Source organism: Tenrec ecaudatus, chromosome 3, assembly GCF_050624435.1.
Source record: "Tenrec ecaudatus isolate mTenEca1 chromosome 3, mTenEca1.hap1, whole genome shotgun sequence".
NCBI classification, from domain to species: domain Eukaryota; kingdom Metazoa; phylum Chordata; class Mammalia; order Afrosoricida; family Tenrecidae; genus Tenrec; species Tenrec ecaudatus.
Genome location: NC_134532.1, coordinates 150,307,271 through 150,328,466, shown reverse-complemented (window position 1 = coordinate 150,328,466; position 21,196 = coordinate 150,307,271). Strand labels below are relative to the sequence as shown.

Sequence of the window (21,196 nt, the reverse complement as noted above, 5' to 3'; positions counted from 1 at the left end):
TAATGGCTTCAAACAGCGGTTCTCAACCTGTGAGTCGTAACCCCTTTGGGGGATCTAATGACCCTTTCACAGGGGTTTCCTGATTCATAACAGTAGCAAAATTACAGTTATGAAGTAACAATGAAAATAATTTTATGGTTGGGGGTTGCCACAACATGAGGAACTGTATTAAAGGGCCACTGCATTAGGAAGGTTGAGAACCAATGGCTTAAAACAACAAAAGTTAATTTTCTCACAGTTCTGAAACAAAGCAAAACTCAAGATGTTAGTCAGGAATCCATTGCCTGCATTTCTCCTAGCTTCTAATGGTTGTTGACAACCTTCGACACTTCTTGTCTTGTGGATACAGCGGTCCAGTCTCCACCTGTGTTTTCATTTAGCTTTCCTTTTAGTTCTCTGGTTCATCTCGTGCCAAAAGACAAGCCCATCAGGATGGAAGGTACTCAAAATATGACTGAGGAAGAGCTGCCTTCTCAAAGGAAAGTTGATCATAATGACATTAATGGTGTAAAGCTAGTGGGAGGAAAGCCTTTGGGATCTTCCTTTGCTGATGGGTGAAGTTCAAAATTAGAAGAAATGGTAAAAATCTAAAACTTGCGATTTGAAATGTATGCAGTATTAATCTAGTAAAATTGAAAGTTATTAAAAATGAAATAAAGTACATAAAAATTGATATCCTCTTAGTGAACTGAAATGGACTGGTATTAGCCATTTTTCCTAAAAGCATATGGCTTTCTTACTATATTTAGTTAGTGAAATAATCGAGAGGAATGTCCTTGCATTCATCATATAAAAGAACATTTCAACATCTCTCTTGAAGTACAATTCTGTCTGTGATAGGATGATATCTCAGCACATGCAGGGGAATCTAATCAATGGAAGTATTATTCAAATTCAAGCACCAAACACAAAAGCTGCTGGTGAAGAAATTGAAGACTTCAACCAATGACTTTAGTCATAAATTGATCAAATATGCAATGTAAGCGAAATAAATTACTGATACCCAAATGAAGGTGAGCATGATAATGGGACAAGAGGAAATTAAAAGGAAATAGAGGAATGAGCTAGGAGGCAAAGGGTACTTATAGAGGTCTAAATACAGGCATGCACATATGTAAATATGTTTATATAGGATGGTGGGGAAATAGATCTGTGTTCATATATTTATAGGTTTGGTAGTAAGGCAGCAGATGGACATTAGATCTCCACTCAAGTATTTCTTTAATGCAAGATCACTTTGTTCTATTAAATTGGAATTCCACGATACACACCTCCACGACACGATCACTGAAGACAAATGTGTGCATAAGAAAATGTGGGCAAGAAAGCTGAGGGTGCCCAGCTATCAAAAAATATAGATCTGGGGTCTTAAAGGCTTGCAGGTAAACAAGCAGCTATCTAGCTTAGAAGCAACAGAACCCACATAGAAGAAGCACACCAGCCTGTGTGACCACGAGGCGTCGAAGGGATCAGGTATTAGTCATCAAAGAACAAAAATTCTTATCATTGTAAAGGAGGGTGGGTTCAGAGTGGAGACCCAAAACCTATCTATAGGCAATTGGACACCCCTTACAAAAGGGTCATGGGGAGGAGATGAGCCAGTCAGGATGCAGTGTAGCAATGATGAAACATACAACTTTCCTCTAGTTTTTAAATGCTTCCTCTCCCCATTATCATGATCCCAATTTTACCTTACAAATCTGGCTAGACCAGAGGATGTACATTGGTACAGATAGGAACTGGAAACACAGAGAATCCAGGACAGATGACTCCTGCAGGACCAGTGGTGAGAGTGGCTATACTGGGGGTGGCGGGAAGGTGGGGTAGGAAGGGAGAACTGATCATAAGGATCTACATATATCCTCCTCCCTGGGGGATGGACAACAGAAAAGTGGTGAAGGAGACGTCGGATAGTGTAAGATATGACAAAATAATAATTTATAAATTACCAAGGGTTCATGAGGGAAGGGGGAGTGGGGAGGTAGGGCGAAAAATGAGGAACTGATATCAAGGGTTCAAGTAGAAAGAAAACATTTTGAAAATGATGATGGCAACAAATGTACAAATGTGCTTGACACAATGGATGTATTATGGATTGTGATAAGAATTGTATGAGCCCCAAATAAAATGATTTTAAAAATATGCAATCAAGATGCATTGATAATTATTGGTGATTGGAAAAGTTGGAAACAAAGAAGGAACAGTAGTTGGAAAATACAGTCTTGATGGTAGAAACAAAGCTGGTGATCACATTATAAAACTTTGCAAGACCAACTTATTCATCACAATCACCTTTCTTTAACAACAACACAAAAGTTGAATACACACATGAATTTCTTTAGATGGAAATCAAATTGAGTACATCTTTAAGAAGACACCTTGGAGAAGCTCAGCGTCAGCAGCTGGAATCAGGCTGGGGGTGCCTGTGTAACAGATCATCAATTGCTTACATATTCATTTAGGTTAAAGGTGAAGAAACTTGGAACAAGTTCAGAAAAGCCAAAATATGACCCTGAATCTATACTACTTGAAATTTGAAAACATCCCAAGAGCATATTTGCACTAATGACAGAAGACCTGATTAGCTGTACAATGACATCAGAAACATCATACATAAAGAAAGCAAAAGGTCATGAAAAAGACAGGAAAGAAAAGATCAGTGTGGATATCAGAAGAGACTCTAAAACTTGCTCTTAATCATAGATTAGCTAAGGCAAATGGGAGAAATGGAGTAAAAGGGCTAAACAGAAAATTTCAATGGGAAACTCTAGAAGACAAAGTCAAATATTAGAAGAAGATGTCCAAAGACCTAGAGTTAGAAAACAAAAATGAGGAACATGCTTGGCTGAAAGAAATTCAAGTTGCGATACTGAAAAAAATACTTGGGAAAAATAGTGAATAAAACAGGAAACATCCAGAGACAGAGTCGCTGTATGAAAGGACTTAGTCAACATTCCACCATTTCAGAAGGCAGCCTATGAGCAAGAACCGATGGTCCAGAATGAAGAAGTTCAAGCTGCATTGAAAACATTAGCCAAAAACCAGGCTCTAGAAATTGATGAAATATCAATTGAAATGTTTCAACAAGCCGATGAAGTACTGGAAGTACTTATTCATCTATGCCAGGAAATTTGGAAGACAACTACTTGGCAACTGACTGGAAGAGATTCATATTTGTACTCATACCAAAGAAAGGTGACCCTGCTGAAACTATAGAACAGTATCGATGATATCATAAGCAAGCACAAATTTTGCTAAAAATCATCCAACGATGGCTGCAGCAGTATACTGATGAAAGCTGTCAGAGGCTAAGGCCAAATTCAAAAGGAGATGAGGAACATGGATTTCCTTGCCAATGTCAGATGAATCTTGGCTGAAAGCAGAGAGAACCAGAAAGATGTTTACTTGTGTTTTTTGCTTACACAAAGGTAGTAAACAGCATGGATGAAAACTAAGCATAAACTTGAGAAGAATGGAAATTCAAGAACACCTTATTGTGCTCGTTCAGAATTTATGCATGTATCAAGAGGCAATTGTGCAAGCATAATGAGGGTTCAAAGCATGATTTAAACTTGGGACGGGTGTGCATCAAAGTTGAATCCTCTCACCATAATTCTTCAATCTGGGGGTTGAACAAATAATCAGAGAAGCTGGATTGGAAAAAGACTGAATCAACAGGTTGAAGGACGGCTTATTAATATGTAGATGGCATGACTTCACTTGCTCAAAGTGAAAAGAATTTGAAGCACTTGCTGATGAAGGTCACGGATTGCAGCCTTCAGTATTAACTACAACTCAGTGTAAGGAAGACCAAAATCCTCACTCTTGAACTAGTAGTTAAAATGATAAATGGAGAAAAGATTGATATTGTCAATGATTTAATATTGCTTGGATCCACTCTGAATCTTTATGGAAGCCGCAGTCAAGAGATCAAAAGATGCATTGCATTTGGTAAATCTGTAAAAAACCTCTTGAAAGTGTTGGAAAGAAAGGAGGTTGCTTTGAAGACTAGCGTGTATATGACCTAAGCCACAGTACTTAGAAAAATAATTTTATTAGCACTTTATCCATATATCATACAATTCAATAGTTTCATAATATCAAGAAGAGTTATACAATTATTGCCACAATCAATTTTAGAACATTTTCTTTCTTGAACTCATTGTTATTAGTGTAATTATTTTTTTAATTGTGGCAAAAATATACACAGCAAAACATTCTCCATTTCAATAACTTCTACATGTATAATTCAGAGCCATTTATTATACTCTTCTTGTTGTACAACTCTTAATTGATATCTTTGTCCAAATTATTCTACCACCATTAACATAAACTCAATGCCACTAAGCAAAAACTCTTCTTCCTTCATCTATTGGTAACCATTGATCAACTCTGGTTTCTTTCTTCTTTATTTTAGTAGTTTTCTTGATATAAAATTCACATATCATACACTTCCCTAGTTAAGTCACTTAAAAAGAGTTGTATATACATCATCAAAATCAGTTCTAGTGCTCTCTCCCTCCTCCTGCATTCATTGTTTGCTCCACAATTTCCCTCCTCCTTCCCACTTCCCATACACAATGAACCATTGCATCAGTTATTACCTCTATGCATCCACTCCTGTGCTGCATAAACTGGAAAATCTAACAGAAACATTAAAAACAAAATGAAACAGAAGGAAGAAACAATAATATAAAAGGTGAAAATAAAAATAAAGAGTAAGAAAGGGAAGACCACCAACAATATTTAAAAAGCCAGAGCAAAAATTTCTGTCTTGGAACAAGTAGGAAATATTTCAGACTAGAACAGATTCAGGTTAGGTCAAGAGGAAGGTCTACTGATCATGTGTCATATTATACTATCACCCGATCCACCATAATCAAGTTTACAGTAATCTCTGTCTGATAGTAAAGGTGTTCAATCCCTCACTTGTGGCCCGAGGGGATTTGACCAGATACTCTGCTGGTGGATTTGGAGCTCACAGGGGCTCACAGCCTTCTACAAGTCAGGTGTTCTCAATTTAACATCTGATTCTCTTCCCTTCATCATATTTAGATTTTGTTAGCATCATCTTTGGATCACATCAGCTGGTGTGCTTCTTTCATGTAGGCTTAGTTGACAACTCACTTAGATGGCTGCTTATTTGCATACATGCCTTTAAGACACCAGGCATTACATCAATTAATAGCTGGGCACTATCTGTTTTCTTCACCACACTTGGTTGTAGCACCCTTATCTTCAGTGGTCATTTCATGAAGGTCAGTATCCAACAGATGCATGCTAGAAAACTGTTCTTGAATTGGGCTAGAGTTAAGTGGGAACGCAGGATTTATCTGTTTTTCCACAGGTTATGAAGACTCATTTACTTTGGTGGTCATATTACAACATAGACAAAAGCTCACAAGAACAACAACAGAAAACAAAAGCACACAAATAAAGAAAACATTGCCAATCATCCCTCTGGGGTATAGCTGATTGCATTGATAACATCAGTAAGGCATCCAATGGCATAGCATTTAAGGTAGTGTTGATACTGTTGCGGAGTTTATTCAAGTATAGTCCAACTGCACACTGAAGTCCATGAGTTGTTGCTTTCTTCAGATTGATTGGTCTCTGTTTACATTGAGCATCGGGGTTGCTGCTAGCGGAAATTTTACTGTAATGTTTCTTACAAGGCCAGGTCCTTGCCTCTCAGATTAATACCTGCCATATTAATGCAAACTACACAGTGATTCTGGGGCCTCTTTCATTGGATGCCCACTAAGCCCGGGATCCCACTGCCATTTCCACAATCTTGGGGTGATCATCTTTGCTTCCTCTCCCATCAGGGAATTTTAGTCCTAAGTTCAAGGTAGTTTTGAGGTATGGGTCAGTTCATTCAGTCAGGCATTCATGTCAAGTCCTTCTGTGTGGCCTTTAGTGGGATATGCCACGCTCCCTGTGAGGCCAGCATCTAAGGTCATTGTAGTGCTTAGTCCATGGCATGGTTCATGGGGGGTTGGTTAGAACCTTATTCAAAACTGTCTATCCAGAAACATAGAGCCAGGTTTATTCTCCTCTGAGGATCCCTAAAATTATTGCTTAGCATCCCTTCCTGAGATGAGGTTCTCCTCCCCCGTTTACCCACCATACCCACCAACAGAATTATCAGTGTCTCCTCTAAAATGTAGATGCTCCCCTCCCCTGGTCTTCACCTGATTTTCTAGTGGGTTTCTCCTCTCATTCCTGTGGGGGGCCTGTGATTTGTCCACACCTGTCTCAGTGTTGCATGGCATTGAGCACATGGTTGTCTTGCTTTTCCCTCTTCTGGAAGGAGTAACCCTGCTGATGTGAAGTCTCCTCTTTTGAGGTGGTTCTCACAAGGAGCATATAAGGGAGGTGATGTATGATTCAGGCCTGTAGGCAGACTTTATACCCCTTTGTTTGGGAATTGATCTCTTAGATTTATTTAACGAGTGTTTCTCCTTATAGTAATGAACTCATACTATATTTGCCCTCTTGTGATTGCGTGACTTCACTCACCACAAAGGCTTCCAAGTCCTTCCATGGTTCATGTTCTCATCACTGTTTTTTAGGGATGCATAGTATTCCATTGTGTGTATCTATCATAGTCTCTTTATCCATTCTTCCTCTGTGGGGCATTAGGGCTGCTTCCAGCTTCTTGCTATTGTGAATTGTACTACTATAAACATAAGAGAGGATACTATGGTAATAACACAATCTGGTGTCAATTTGAGAGAATTATGAGGGAAGCTGTGGAGTCTGGCCTGTCAATCAAGATATAACCAATGAGGTCTCTGTGTGGGTATGGCCTTCTCCTGAGAATTCTAGGAACTCCTGCATTTTCCTCCTTGGAGGCGGGAGACACATCTCTCTCTGCTCACTCTCTCGGAGACGCTCTACTGACAAGACACATGCTGATAGAACCTGTGCCTGGAATTGGAAGAGCCACGTAGAGATCCTGCCAGTGTTGAGATGCTTCTACCACCATTAGATCCGCAAGACTTTGCACCCACTGGCCTGTGCTCTTCCTGCATTCGGCAACATTGCACGTGTTACATGAGTCTGAAGAGGACTTTATAGATTGGTATCAGATAGATGGGCTAATATCAGATTTATGGACTTAATCTGGACTGGGTCGGGATGTTTTCTCAATATTCAACTGTTCTTGTCTATAAACATATTTCTTATTCACAGATGAGTCTCTATGAATTTGTTTCTCTAGTCTACCCAGAATAACAGATATATTCACTCATATTGTATCTCATCTGATGTATATGCCTGACAGTGGATCATGTGGGATTTCCATCCCCAGTTTAAGTGTCCTCACATTATTTCCCACACTAGTTGTAGGTGTTAACAAGTCCGCCTACAGTTTATGCAGGTTCCATTCTTTCCACAACCTCTCCAGCATTTGCTGTTTTTCTGAATTGGGCTAGCACTGTTATATTGCTATCTCGTTGTGGTTTTAATTTATATCTCATGGATAACTAGTGATCACGAGCAATTTTTTCATGTTTGTTAGCCAATTGTGCTTCATTTTTGGTGACTTACCTATTTATATTTTCCCCATTTAAAAATTTCTGTATATTTTGGTAATTAGACCTTTGTCCAATGTGTTGGTAAAATTATTTTCCCAATATGTGGGCTCTTGTTTTATTCTACTGATGAAGTCCTTTGATGTATATAAGTGGTGTAATTTCAGAATGTCCCAGTCATCTATCTTGTCCTCCCCTGTGTGCCTCCTTCATTAGACTAGGTAGTCTGTGTATGCCGGGAAATCGGACCCCTGGGTTTGTTCCAGCTTTATCATGGGTGAGCCTGATAGCTCTGGGGTTTATATTTATATCTTTACTCAATCTTCAGTTGTGCTTGTGCATGGGGAAAGATATGGGCCTTACTTCATTCTTCTCCACATGAGAATCCAATTTTTCCAGCACCATTTTTGAAGGGACTGTCTTTGTCCCCTTGTGTATTTCTACATCCTTTGTTGAAGATTAGTTTCCTATAGGTTGATGCATTTGTGTCTGGGTTTTCTGTTCTGATCCATTGGTCTATACATCTCTCAAAGTACCAGTACCAGGCTGTTTTGACTACTGTGGCTATGTAGTAGATTTTCAGGTCAAGTAGAGTGAGACATCTACTTGGTTCTTCTTTTTAAGAAGTTCTTTGTTTATCCTGGGTCTTTTGCCTACCCATATGAAATTGGTAATTAGTTTTTTCCATTTCTTTAAAGAATATATTTGATATTTGGATTTGGATTTAATTTCGTCTACAGATTGGTTTAAGTAGTGTTGACATTTTCACAATATTAAGTCTGCCTATCCATGAACATGGGATATTCTTTAATTTATGTAGATCTATTTTGGTTTCTTATAGTAATGTTCTGTAGTTTTCTCTGTATAGGTCTTTTGTTTCTTTAGTTAGGTTTATTCCTAAGTATTTCATCTTTTGTGTGGTATTGTTCATGGTATTGTTCTCTTAATGTATTTTTGTAGTTCACTTCACTCGTATGCAGGAATTGATTGATTTCTGATTGTTAATTTTGTATTCTGCTTGCTTACTGAATCTCCTGATTGTTTCCAGTAACTTTTTTGCATAGATTGTTTGGTTTTCTGTATATAAGATCATGTCATCTCCAAATAGTGAGAGTTTCATTTATTCTTTGCTTTTTTGTATTCCCTTGATTACTTTTTGTTGTCTGATGGCTTTACTAAGACTTCCAACATGATGTTAAATAAGAGTGATGATAGGGGCCATCCTTGTTTGTTCCCTTTTTTCAGTGGAAATGTTTCAAGTTTCCCATGGAGAGTGATGTTGACTGTTGGTTTTTCATATATGCTTTTATTATGTTGAGGAATTTCTCTTCTCTTCCTGATTTGTTGAGTGTTTTGATCAAAAGCGAGTGTTGGATATTATCAAATGCCTTTTCTGAAACTACTGATATGATAATGTGGTTTTACTCTTTGCCTTGCTTTGTGGTAGAGTACATCGATTGTTTTTCAAATGTTGAACCATCTCTGGAATGAATCCCACTTGGCCATGATGAAATATTTTTTTGATATGATGCTGGATTCTACTGGCCAGAATTTTCTTAAGCCATGGTGCTTTTCATTGCCTCACATGCATGTGAAAGTTGGATATTCAAAAAATAAGACTAAAGAAGAATGGATGCATTTGAATTATAGTGCTGGTAAAGAATACTGAAACTATTGTCTTGAAAGAAGTACAGCCAGAATGTCTCCTAAGAAGCAAGGATGATGAGACTTCATCTTCATTTACTTTGAACATGTTGTCAGGAGAAACCAGTCCCTGGAGAAGGACGTCATGCATGGTAAAATAGAGAAGCAGTGAAAAAGAGGAAGGCTGAGAGAAAGCAATGGGACTGATGGTTCCGAAGGGCCTTGGGAAAGAAGGAGGCAGGGGAAGGGAGTGATGAGTAAACAATGCCCTAGACAGGGAAATAAGTAGAGAATTAAAATTAACAATGAGGAGGATGTATTGATACTGAGGGTGTTGGGGGAACAGCGATCTAGTTGAGAGGAATTACTAAGAGGCGGACGAAGGGCAAGCATGTTAATGGGGCAGGAGGAAGGTAAAAGGAAACAGAGGAAAGATCTAGGAAGCAAAGCTCTAGATAGAGGTATAAGCCTGGGTGTGTACATATGTAAATACATTAATTCATAAAATAGAGGTATTGGCCTATGTACATATATTTATATGGCAGTATATAAATATATAAATATGGATGGACTTTGGGCCTCTGATCATGCCCTCCCTCAATGCAACAACACTTTGTTCTAACAGCTTGGCATTCTGTGATGCTCACCCTCCCAGCACAATCACTGAAGAGAAAATGAGTGCATAAGCAAATGTGGTGAAGAAAGTGGATAATATCCAGCTTTCAAAAGATATAGTGTCTTAAAGGCTAGAAGGTAAACAAGCAGCCAGCCTGTGTGATTATAAGGTGTCGACAGGATCAGGTAACAGACATCAGAAGACCCCAAAAAAGGAACAAACTAAAATATATTGTTGAGAACAAGGGGCTCAGAGCAGAGACTCCACACCCATCTGGAGACAATGGGATATCCCCTCAGTATAGGGTCACAAGGGAGGAATGAGTCAACCAGGGCACAGTGTACCACTGATGAAACACACATTATTCCTCTGATTCCTTGAGGTTTCCTCACCCCTCACTATCATGACCCCCAGTCCTGTCTTTCACTGTGGGTTAGACCAGAGCATGTGCACAGGTACAGATAAAAGATAAGAATTCACGACTGGCTGTATGGAATCCTAGAACAGGAATGGGAGTAGGGATACCTGGAAGATAGTGGAAAGGTGGAGAGAGGAGGGGTGGAAGAGGGAACCATCACAATGATCGACATAACTATACACACCCCCACCCAGGGGGATGAACAACAGAAACCAGGGGGGATGGGAGACAGAGGTTGTGTAAGATATGAAAATAATAAATTTATAATTTATCAAGAGGTCAAAAAGAGGGGGGAGAGGAGCTGATACCAAGTCCTTAATGGAAGTAGATGTTTCGAATATAATGATGGCAACATATGTACAAATATGCTTGATACACTTAATTATGGATTATTATAAGAGACCCCAATAAAATGATCTTTTAATAAAAAATATAAAAAGAAAGCCTTGGGAGAGATGCATCAACACAGTGGCTGAAACTGTAGGCTGAAATCTAAGAACAATTCTGAGGGTATGAGGAACCGAGCAGTCTCTGGTTTTGTGGTCCACAGGGTTGCTGTGGGTCAGAACAGACTCCATGGCACTATCAGCACCTGTGAGATCTCTCGTCCCTGCTAAGGATATCGGTCCTTGAGTTTAGGAACCACTCAAGCCAAGATAACCTCCTCTTGAAAGTACTACCCTAATGACGCTCGCAGAGACCCTCATTCACAATAAAGTCGCATTCTCAGATTCCAGGCAGATATAGCTGTGGCGAGAGGTGCTGTTCAACCTATGATGGAGAGCCAGACTCTCCCAGCCCCCCAAATGAGGCGCCAGCCAATCTATAGAAATTTGAAAAAATACTAAGTTATTGACACTGGAAGCCACTAAATTTGGTTCCTCAGGAGAAGTAAGAGGCTAGCTCCTTGGAAACACTATAAAAGGTCGCTATGAGTCAGATCTACTCCATGACAGTGGGTTTGCGTTGGCTATGCAGCAACTCAGGGAGTCAATTCCGACTCACGGACACCCTATGGGACAGAGTAGAATTGCTCCTGTGGCTTTCCAAGGCCATCAAGGTTTACAGAAGTGGAAAGCCTTATCTTTCTCCTTCAAAGGGACTGGTGGCTTCAAACTGCTGCTAAACCTTGTTTCTAGCAGCTCATTAGTGAATTTAACCCTTAATTGAATGTTTCTACTGCCATTGCATAGATAACACATGATATGCAAAAGGATGTTACTGTGCTGTCCAATAGTTTCAACTGCTAGAATATCTTTGAGTTTACTAAACAAACATCTGCTTCCTTATAATTCCTTATAATCCAGTTTACTTGGCACTAATCTGCCTTCAAAGAAACCAAACTATATCTGCTCCCTCTTTCAAATAAAAACAAAACCAACCCAAACCCACTGTCATCTACTTGATTCCAACTCATAGTAATTTTTCCCAAGGCTGTAAATCTTTACAGGAGCAGGATAGCCTCATCTTTCTTCCTCAGAGCCCCTAGTGGATTTGAACTTCTCACCTTGGGGTTAGTGATCTAACATTTATCCTACAGTTATACCACCTCTTCAAATGTTGAAGGACAATTGCAAAATTAAGTCTTTTCTCATAACAAACATGCTTACAAATAATTCAGAACTAGAATACACTTGATACCGAATAGTGGTAATTTGCCTCAGATACTGGGAGCTTCTTGGAGGCAAAGATGATCATGTTTAGTTTTTATTTTTTGAATGCATCTCCAAATCTCTCATTGAAGATATGAATCTCAACTATGTTACACACTTTTTCATTCTTTTTATACAAGGGGGCTTCAAAAAATGGGTGAACTTTTGAACCATTAAATTTTGAAGCCCTCACCTATGTATAACTCCCCTCCACCCCAACCACCATTAAACACATCACTCACTTTAAACCGTGATTCTCAGCAGTGGCGTCGACTAGACTCATGGGTGGAAGGAAGTGTTCATTTCTCAGGAGATTACAATATACTCTTTGATTGTAAATTGAAAAGTGTTTAACTAAGTTTTATGGAACAGTGAATTAACAATTTTCTCAGTATGGGATTTCTCAGACTCCACAAAGGAAATGACATTTATGATAGATCTGTAAAAGCAAAAATACATATTTATCAGGTGACAAGTGGGGGAAGGGCCTGCCAGACAGGAGAATATGATACCCAAAGGCAAGTCTTATATGCATCTAACGTACGTGCTTTGTAACAGTACTGATTTTCTTTAACAGACTTCCCAAAGGAAGCTTATAAAATTCACCTCAGAGGTGCTAAAGTTTAAAGTAGGGGCCTCAAACTTCTTAAACAGTTCACTGTTCCTCAGACCAGACTATAGTTTAAAAAAAAACTACAAAAAATTCCTATGCACACTGTACATATCTTATTTTGAAGTAAAACAAACAAAGCAAAAACATCCTGTGGGCCAGATAAATGTCCTCCGCGGGCCGCATTGTGGCCCGCAAGCTGTAGTTCAGGACACCTGAAAGAAAGGTCATTGAAACAGGTGTCATGTTTTGTTGTTTGTTTGTTTTTTCTTTTTCTCAAAAATGTTCTTATTTCCACAATCCTATCTGATAATGGCCTAGTCATTGCTGTCTATATCTCCTTCCTCAGAGCAAAGGCCACACAGACAATAAATAGCCTGTGATGATTGTTTTATTAGCCTCCCCTGTCAAATAGTTTCAGCAACTCTTAAATCATGTGGACTTCATGACATTTAATCTTTGATTTTGCCATACATGTTAATTAGTCTCCGACGAAAGTGCTGATATCAATTAAAATTGAATAACTTGAACAAGAGTCTCATACTACAAAATTTTGAAATTTGCTTATAGCACATACATACCACCCTCAATTGATTATACACTGTAAATAAGTTTTTAAAGGTTAAAATGCTTCTAAAATGTTCTTCAGTGGAGCAGGTTGAATCTCTCCCCACACATAATAGGATTAATCTTAAAAGCATCATCTATAAGCAGGTGCAACACCTTCTCTGCCCTCAGGGAAAAACACAGCCAATGAAAGTACATGCTGGTGATGTAATGCTTGCTAATTTACTCTCTTACAGAAGTGATTGAGGGAGGCGTTTTTCATAGCATCAAACATGAATTGAAATGAACTCTTTCTCACATGCATAATTTTAGTCACCTCTGGTAGTTCATAAACACATTGCTTGGGACAGTCCTGAAGTAGTTATGTAAAATCATTAGACATTTCCTTTGTGCATTGACATCAATCCCTACCCTCGTTTGTCAATGATAATCCCCCACTTTTCATGATAAATTATTTCTATAACCACGGCCTCTGTAAACAAAGAACACATTAAATTTATTCAGCCACAGATAAATTTCTATTTCATTTGCAGACATTCAATCCATGAAAATCAAATAAAAGAGAGAGTAGATACCTTTTAAATGAATATTTATATACTATATAATATTTACATATTGTGTTTATATTTAAAATATGAAAATATGAATATCCTCTTTCTTGGCATATCTTCCATCTAGGTCTATACACTTTAAAAAAATAGGTTTATTGACATACAATTAATATACCATCCAATTCCATGGCTTAAATGTATTAAAAAGAGTTTGGCAGTCATCACCATAATTAATTTTAGAACATTTTCTTCATTCTTGTACTCATTATTAGCGCCCCATTTTCCTCCAGCTTCCCCTGTTGTAACCTTAAGCAACTTAATCTAGTTACCATCTCTAGAGAGTTATATATCTTGGATTTCACAGAGAGAAAATCATACTCCAAAAAACCATTTACAATCCAATAAAACACAGAAAAGCTGAAATCCAAAAGAAATCCAATAAGAAAAACTAGAACAAACTGAAAATAAGTCAAAAGTAAAAACAAATGCTAAAATGTTAAATTTTAGCCTATCTGTATCTGCATTGGTGCCCATGTGGTCCAGTGGACCATGCATTGAGCCACGAGCCACAAGGGCTGCATCTCAAACCCACCAGCTGCTCCACAGGAGAGAGACAAGCCCCCTACCCCACTCCTGAAAAGATTTACAGCCTCAAAAATGCCAAGGGACAGTGCAACTCCACCCTATGAGGTTGCTAAGAGTCAGAATTGACGTTATGGCAAGGAGCGTGTGTTCAATGTTTGCTGTAACATACTGTCCAGTGCACTCGACTGAGGGTAAGACAAGTCACATCCATGGTCAAGGGTCTGAGGGAATACAGTGGAGGTTTAATAATCCAGGTGGGGAACTCTACAAATGGATTCTGGAATTTCACTCTCGTCCTTGCCTTTTGAAAACGGAGTGCTCAGGATTTAAACTCTCATGCAATCCCTTCTTCTCATCTTGGATTTGATTATTTATGATCCTTATATCACATGAGCCGATAGGCTCCTTCCAGGTGGTTTAACTGACAGCTTACAGCAATGGCTGCTTGTTTTAATACAAGCCTTTATGTAGGGCTATACAATTCCAAAGGCAGTCTTTCTGTCCCTCTAGCCTTTCCCCGAGTGAATTCTGTGCTCTTGGATTTACACCACATCAAAATGGCAGCTTTTCATTCCCAAGGGACTCAGACAGTGTTCCTTTAAATGGTCTTTGCGTTATGGGGATAAAAAGTGTCTGAATGGGAAATATATATCAGAGCTGTCAGTGTAAGGTTTCCCAATTAAATGCCTACATAACTGTTCTTGATAAGCTCAAAGAATGAGTAAGTACAAGGTTTTGATATAAAAATAATCTGGGCACAATGTTCCTGGTCTTTTTTCTTACCCATTCTTCTCTTCATTTTCTTGAGGCATCTTTATTGTAAGCCTTTGCGAATCCCCTGTGCCCTTAGGGGAAATATCGATAAAATTACCTCTGTAGGATTAAGAGGGACACAAGCCACTACGACCTTCTGTGCCGACTTCTCGGCTGGCATGTGACTCACTCGGCCTGACTGAATCCCTGGACGCCACTGGCTGGCTTGAACCTTTTCTGGAGGGGCCCTGATGACACGAAGCCAGGTGGATGGCTGAATGTCGGAACACATTTTCAGATAAGCCCGTACACACATGAGCTGGAGCTCCAGGAGCGATACTTTCAGAGCCGTCCTCACGCGTTCGCGGAGTAACAAGTGCTCAGAGCCTCTATCGCTTCATTCTATTGGACAGAGAGCCGGTTGCTCTGAGTCAGGGCTGGCCCATGGCAGCCAACAGCAGTATCTACGTTCTCATAGTTCGCTGTTTGTATTTGATTTGACATGGGATGTTCATCCACACGAAAATGATGCTATTCATAGCAGGAATATTTCCATTTAAAGCATGACTTGTGCTTAACTATCTGTAGTCTATGGCCTGTCTACAATATGCACTTTAGAAGCAGCTAACTGGAATTATGGATGATTGGCTCACTCACTGGTTAAAGCTTTTCATAATGTAAAACTAACTGAGCTTCGTGGAGTTTGAAAACTCATAGTCCTGACTCACTGTGTTCCAGCCTCCTTAGCTGTAATCGGTGGAAGTGTTTAAGTAACTGTGTCTCTATGTGTGCATAGCCTCCTTAGTTCTAAGAAGGAATGGGGATTCTTGGAATTACATGTAGAATGCCTAATAATCCAGTATCTTCAGTGTGCTTTCAAGTACGACTGCTCCGCTAAATGTAAACACCCGGGTTGTTTTCTGTCTCCTCCACCAGCTGTTAGGAAGAAGGCTGGCATTATCACTCCAGTTCCAGGAGGTGTGGGGCCGATGACAGTTGCGATGCTGCTGAAGAACACCCTCCTGGCAGCTACTAAAAGCATTTACTAGAACACATGAAGTAATGGAACTGAAGTCATGCTATTTATTTATTGGATGAAGGAGAGAAACCTTTCTATTTTGCTACAAAGTTATTTATTATCTACATTATATTTATTTTTTTCATGGAAGAAGTCACTGTGTATTTTTCATTTTAGGATAAAACAAACGTTTTTCAATGAAAATTTGGGTAACATTTATTATTTGGAGACTAATAGTTGTGTGCAATGTTAAAACAATAAGGGGCTCATCATAATTTCTGAATATTTTTTGACACACAGAGTCACAAAGTTTGTTTTCAACAAATGTCTTGTCAGCCAAATTGGCACCCATGTAAAATAAGCTTCTGATTTGCCCGAAGCACACTCAACTTTAATACATTTTATGTTATATGTCATGTGGTTTTAAAAAGCTTACTTGAAAAAAGAAAGGTAGATTATTAAAAGTAAAATCTTGATCTCATACATCCTGATAGAAATGACACTTTATCCCAGGAAAGGAAACTCTCCGAGGAAAACAATGCTACCTGGAAAGGTAAGGATTATGTCCAATGGGACTGATGACTTGCTTTCATGAGAGCAGAGGAAGCATGTCATTCTTTTTGAAAAAAATATTTTGATATTCACTGAGTAGATTGATTGAGGAAAAATAATAGGAAGTCCATAACTAACTAAATAAATAAATACTGCAACACAACAAAAACTGCAATTGTGTTTTCCTGCTAATAGCAGAAAGCGACCGTGTGAACTAAGCCATCATTAAAGTATAGGAATTACTTATTTAAAAATTAAGAACTGTAAGAGTAATTTCAAGACTAAGCCTGAGGATACAATTCAAAATCTCCACCTTGGTTGCCTACAACTTTTCTTTTTGGTGCATGGCATTTGGTACCCAGGGCAGATGGAATGTTTTTAAACCCAATTTTAAATTGGGAAATACATGTGAAAGTCAGCTGAAGACTAATTTTGCAGTTTTTGTAGCCATTTAATTAACATTTTTGTACCCCAATCCCTGTATAACTCTGTGGCAACAATGGTTCTTACACCATGCATCTGTCTTTATCAGTGTGTACTCTTGATGATTTGTGTGAAAATCGACCTGATATTTTCAGTTAATATTATTTTACTCCCATAATAAAAATAGTTTACCATACAATTTTCCTTTAGTTTTTGAATGCTTCCTCCCTGCCACTATCATGATCCCAATTCTACTCTACAAATCCAGCTGAACCAGAGGATGTGCACTGGTACAGATGGGAACTGGAAACACAGGGAATCCAGGTTGGATGATCCCTTCAGGACCAGTGCTGAGAGTGGCGATACTGGGAGGGTGGAGGGAAGGTGAGGGAGAATGGGGAACAGATAAGGTTATATAATGATCTACATACATATAGCCTTCTCCCTGGGGGACAGAGAGTGGAGAAGTGGGTGAAGTAGATATCGGATGGTGTAAGATATGACAAAATAAAAATAATTTATAAATTATTAAGGGGCACAGAGGTACGGGGGGAGGGGAAAATGAGGAGCTGATACCAAGGGATCAAGTAGAAAGCAAATGTTTTGAGAATGATGATGGAAACAAATGTACAAAAGTGTTTAACACAATGAAAGTATGTGTGGATTGTGGTAAGAGTTGTACAAGCCCCCAATAAATGATTTACTTATTAAAATTAAATAAATAAAATAAAAGTTTATAAAGGAATAGCTGTTTTCTGTTTCATTAGATAGCTGTTTCCTTCTTCAGATATTTGTTAACTTTATTTCTGCATCTTGAAAAGAGGGTCCTGAAGAATTAATGGAGTCTGAATAATAATTTTAAAATATGAAGGTAAGAGCAAACTTAGTATGCATATGTATAAAAGCAGGCGTTGCGGTCAGACTAAATGGCTAGTGAGTATTGGAGAATGATGACTTATATAGTTTATTAAATACATGAAAATCCACCACCTTTATACTGTGGTGGCCCAACCGCCTCCAATGCATGTGAAAGGTGGACATTGAATAAGGAAGACTGAAGAAGAATAGATACATTTGAATAGGGTACTGGCGAAGAATGCGGAAAGTGACTCGGACTGCCAAAAGAACAAACAAAGCTGTCTTGGAATCAGTGGAGTCAGAAGAATTCACCTTAGGTGCTTTGCACATGTTGTCAGGAGAGACCAGTCCCTGGAGAAGGACGTCATGCTGGTTAAAGTGGTGAGGGTAGTGGAAAAGGAAGACCCAGTTGTGCGGATGGCACAGGACCAGGCAGTGCTGCATTCTATTGTATGTAGTTGCTATGAGCCAGAACGTACATGACGGCAACTAACAACAACAACAAATACATGAAAACAGAATAGGGAGGGCCCAAATGAATCAGGAAGCATTTAGAATGTGTTTAGTAAGATGTTCACATTATAGTTCGAGGTTTGAAAATGTGACATTGATGAGACTGGAGAAACTGTAACAGTAGTGATTTTGGAGAAGAGATACGTTTGATTTACGACTTGTTGAGTTTATGATGACATAGAAGTAAGAGCTCTGAAGTAATACCTTGGGAGAAGATAAGAATTCATGGCTGGTGATGTAAATTTCGGACTCATAAGCATATACCAACAACTAAATTCCTGACCCATTTATTGACCGCAGCCCACACCCTCTGTCTTCCTATACTTGTTCAAGATAGCAGCTATCATGAATTGAACACCTAAAACTGGTAAACCAGTTGCCATCAAGTCAATTCTGACTCATGCAACCCATGTGTGTCAGAGCACAGATGAGCTCACTAGGGTTCAATGGCTAGTTGGTGGTTTTTAAAAAAGTATTATTTATTTTTTATCAATCATTTAATTGGGGCTTCGGGCCTTTTGTCTGAAGCACCTCTGAGTGGATGGAAAACTGTTTCAAGTTGCAGCTAAGAGTAGACTAACCATCTGCACATCCATCATATGCTAAAATCTTTCTTTTTCCTTTTTGGCCTTTGCCTCTTACTGACAATCTCCATTTGGTAGATAAGGAAATTGACCCTCAGGATCAGTAAAAGCCTCAGCCTCGGTCGAATGGATAGTACCTGTAAAGATACAAATAAAATCCAAACCCGAGTCTGCTGAAATTATGTGAGCGCTGGCAACCTTTTCATGGCACTTCTTTACCGCATCTCAATGTCCTCTGATCTAGAATTCTTTCACTTATCACTGCGTGTCTAAATCCTACTCATTATCGAAGGTTCCCTTCAAAGGAAACTTGACCATGAAAAATGCTGTGACTGTCGGAGCCCCACCCCAACGTCTCACAGCAATTTATGCACACATTTATGGCATTAGCCGTCCCTCCCTAGCACTGCAGCTATGTGCACTTTCCCTTCCCCGAAGTTCCTTGCGGGCAGAATGAGTCATCCTGCAAACATTATTCATTACACCCAGCCCAACATCGTGACTGTAATAGGCATTCAATAGTTTATGAATGAATGAAAGGAAACTGAAGCCATGAGAATTTTAGAATGAATTTAGAGAGAGCAGCTAAGCAGTGGACAGATGACCACTTTGTATACAATGTCCAGCCATGCATGCATATTGGTAAAACAAAGGAAAATCAAAAGGGAGGGGGTCGTAAATAAGTGAAAGAAGGAACGAAAATAAAGGAAGGGAAAAGAGAAGAGGAAATAGAGGAAAAAGCAATTAAGATGTTTATTACTAGAGAGAGAGAAAAAAATAACAGGGCAGGCTATAGTGAAGTGCCAGATTACTCATAAACCTCATCGGCCCTTTCTCACATGGGCCTGTCTTAATGTTTCTCCGGAGCTGAGTAACTGTTAAATGAAAATCAATACCCAACTCTCCAGATTCTTCAGAACCAAGAGGAAGGTCTCTTGATGAGATGACTGAAGAAGGGAAGATACCAGACTGCCTCCTTTTCTTCCCTCTTCTTCCTTTGCAGCTGGTGCAGTTGTTCCTGTGTAAAGAGTTAAGTGGGATTCATCCACAGAAGTTCTAAAGAAAAGTAGCATGTGGGTGTATTGACCTGTTTTCTGGGATTGACATGTTTAACTAGAGTCAGATGTAGATTTATATACCTGGCTTGATTTAACAGAGAAGGAAAATATCTATAATCCAGGTTAAAAATAAGGAGATTACAAAATGTGCCATACTTTCTGAGAAATTTTAACATGATGGTAATTGGCTAGAGAAGGGTTAGGTGCAATGGAAATGAGCCATTGAGATTCCAGTATCTGAAATCACTACTAAGGGAAAAATTAACCAGTAGAGAATAGTAAGATGTTTCTATTCACAGTGACATATGTTTAAAAAAGTGTCAAAGAAACAGAAAAAAAATTGCTGGCTCTGGTCTTAAGACTTTTGGTGACCTTTGAGGGAACGGTTTCAGTTGAGTAGTGAGACTAGAAGTATGATTACATACAATGATTATAGGGAGTTGTTGAAGAAGGAAAGGTGGAGAAGACAAGCATATAATTTAAGTGTGAAGAATTTGAGTCATTGGACAGCAAAAAAGAAAATGAATAATTAAAAACAATGTAGGCTCTTTTTTGGGGGGTCTGCTATAAGACTCTTGGTGATGTAGTGGTTACGGTTACATATTGGGCTTTGATCTGCAGAGTCAGCAGATCAAAACCACTGAGAGCTCCAAGGGGAAAGACTGGGCTTTTTAGTCTCATAAATAGCTCCAGTCTCAGAAACCTTCAGGAGTTTGCTATGAGTCAGCATTGACTCAAAGGCAGTGAGTTTGCTTTTGGCTCCAGGTCTGGGTGGCTTACTGGGTTACAGCTCAACTCTCCTCATTGTCAAAAAATGGAAAATTCCTGGTAAAACTTGCAGTGTGGTAGTTACATGTTGAGCTGTTAACCAAAAGGGAAGCAGTTCAAAACCACCAGCCGCTCCTTGGAAGAAAGATTTGGCTTTCTAGTCCTGTACAGAGTTACAATCTTGGAAACTCATTGGGGGCAAGTTTTACCCTGACCTTTTGAGTCACTGAGTTGATATTGACTCAATGGAAGTGAATTCTACTTTTTTGTTGGTGTTGGGTTTTTGGTGTGTTTTTTTGGTAAGAACTGACAGTTTCTAATAATCCAGAAGTAATCGTGTGAATTTCCTTGATGACTGTAGCTTCAATCAAATCTTCTCTATTATTGATTTTAATAATATTATCCAGAAACTATCCCCTCACTACCACATTAATATATACCTTAGATGAACAGAAGAAGTGCAGCCAGAATACACCTTGGAAGCAAGG

At 38.9% G+C, this 21,196-nt stretch overlaps 1 protein-coding gene across 1 annotated transcript in view; it reads left to right on the top strand.

Moving 5' to 3' along the window:
• Nucleotides 1-17,426, top strand: part of MTHFD2L (methylenetetrahydrofolate dehydrogenase (NADP+ dependent) 2 like) — a 145,433-nt gene extending 128,007 nt beyond the window's left edge. The window contains exon 7 of the mRNA XM_075544206.1: nt 15,871-17,426. Coding sequence (XP_075400321.1) covers nt 15,871-15,983 — 113 coding nt within the window. The 3' untranslated portion in view covers nt 15,984-17,426. The remainder of the gene's footprint in view (nt 1-15,870) is intronic.
• Nucleotides 17,427-21,196: the final 3,770 nt, after the last annotated feature.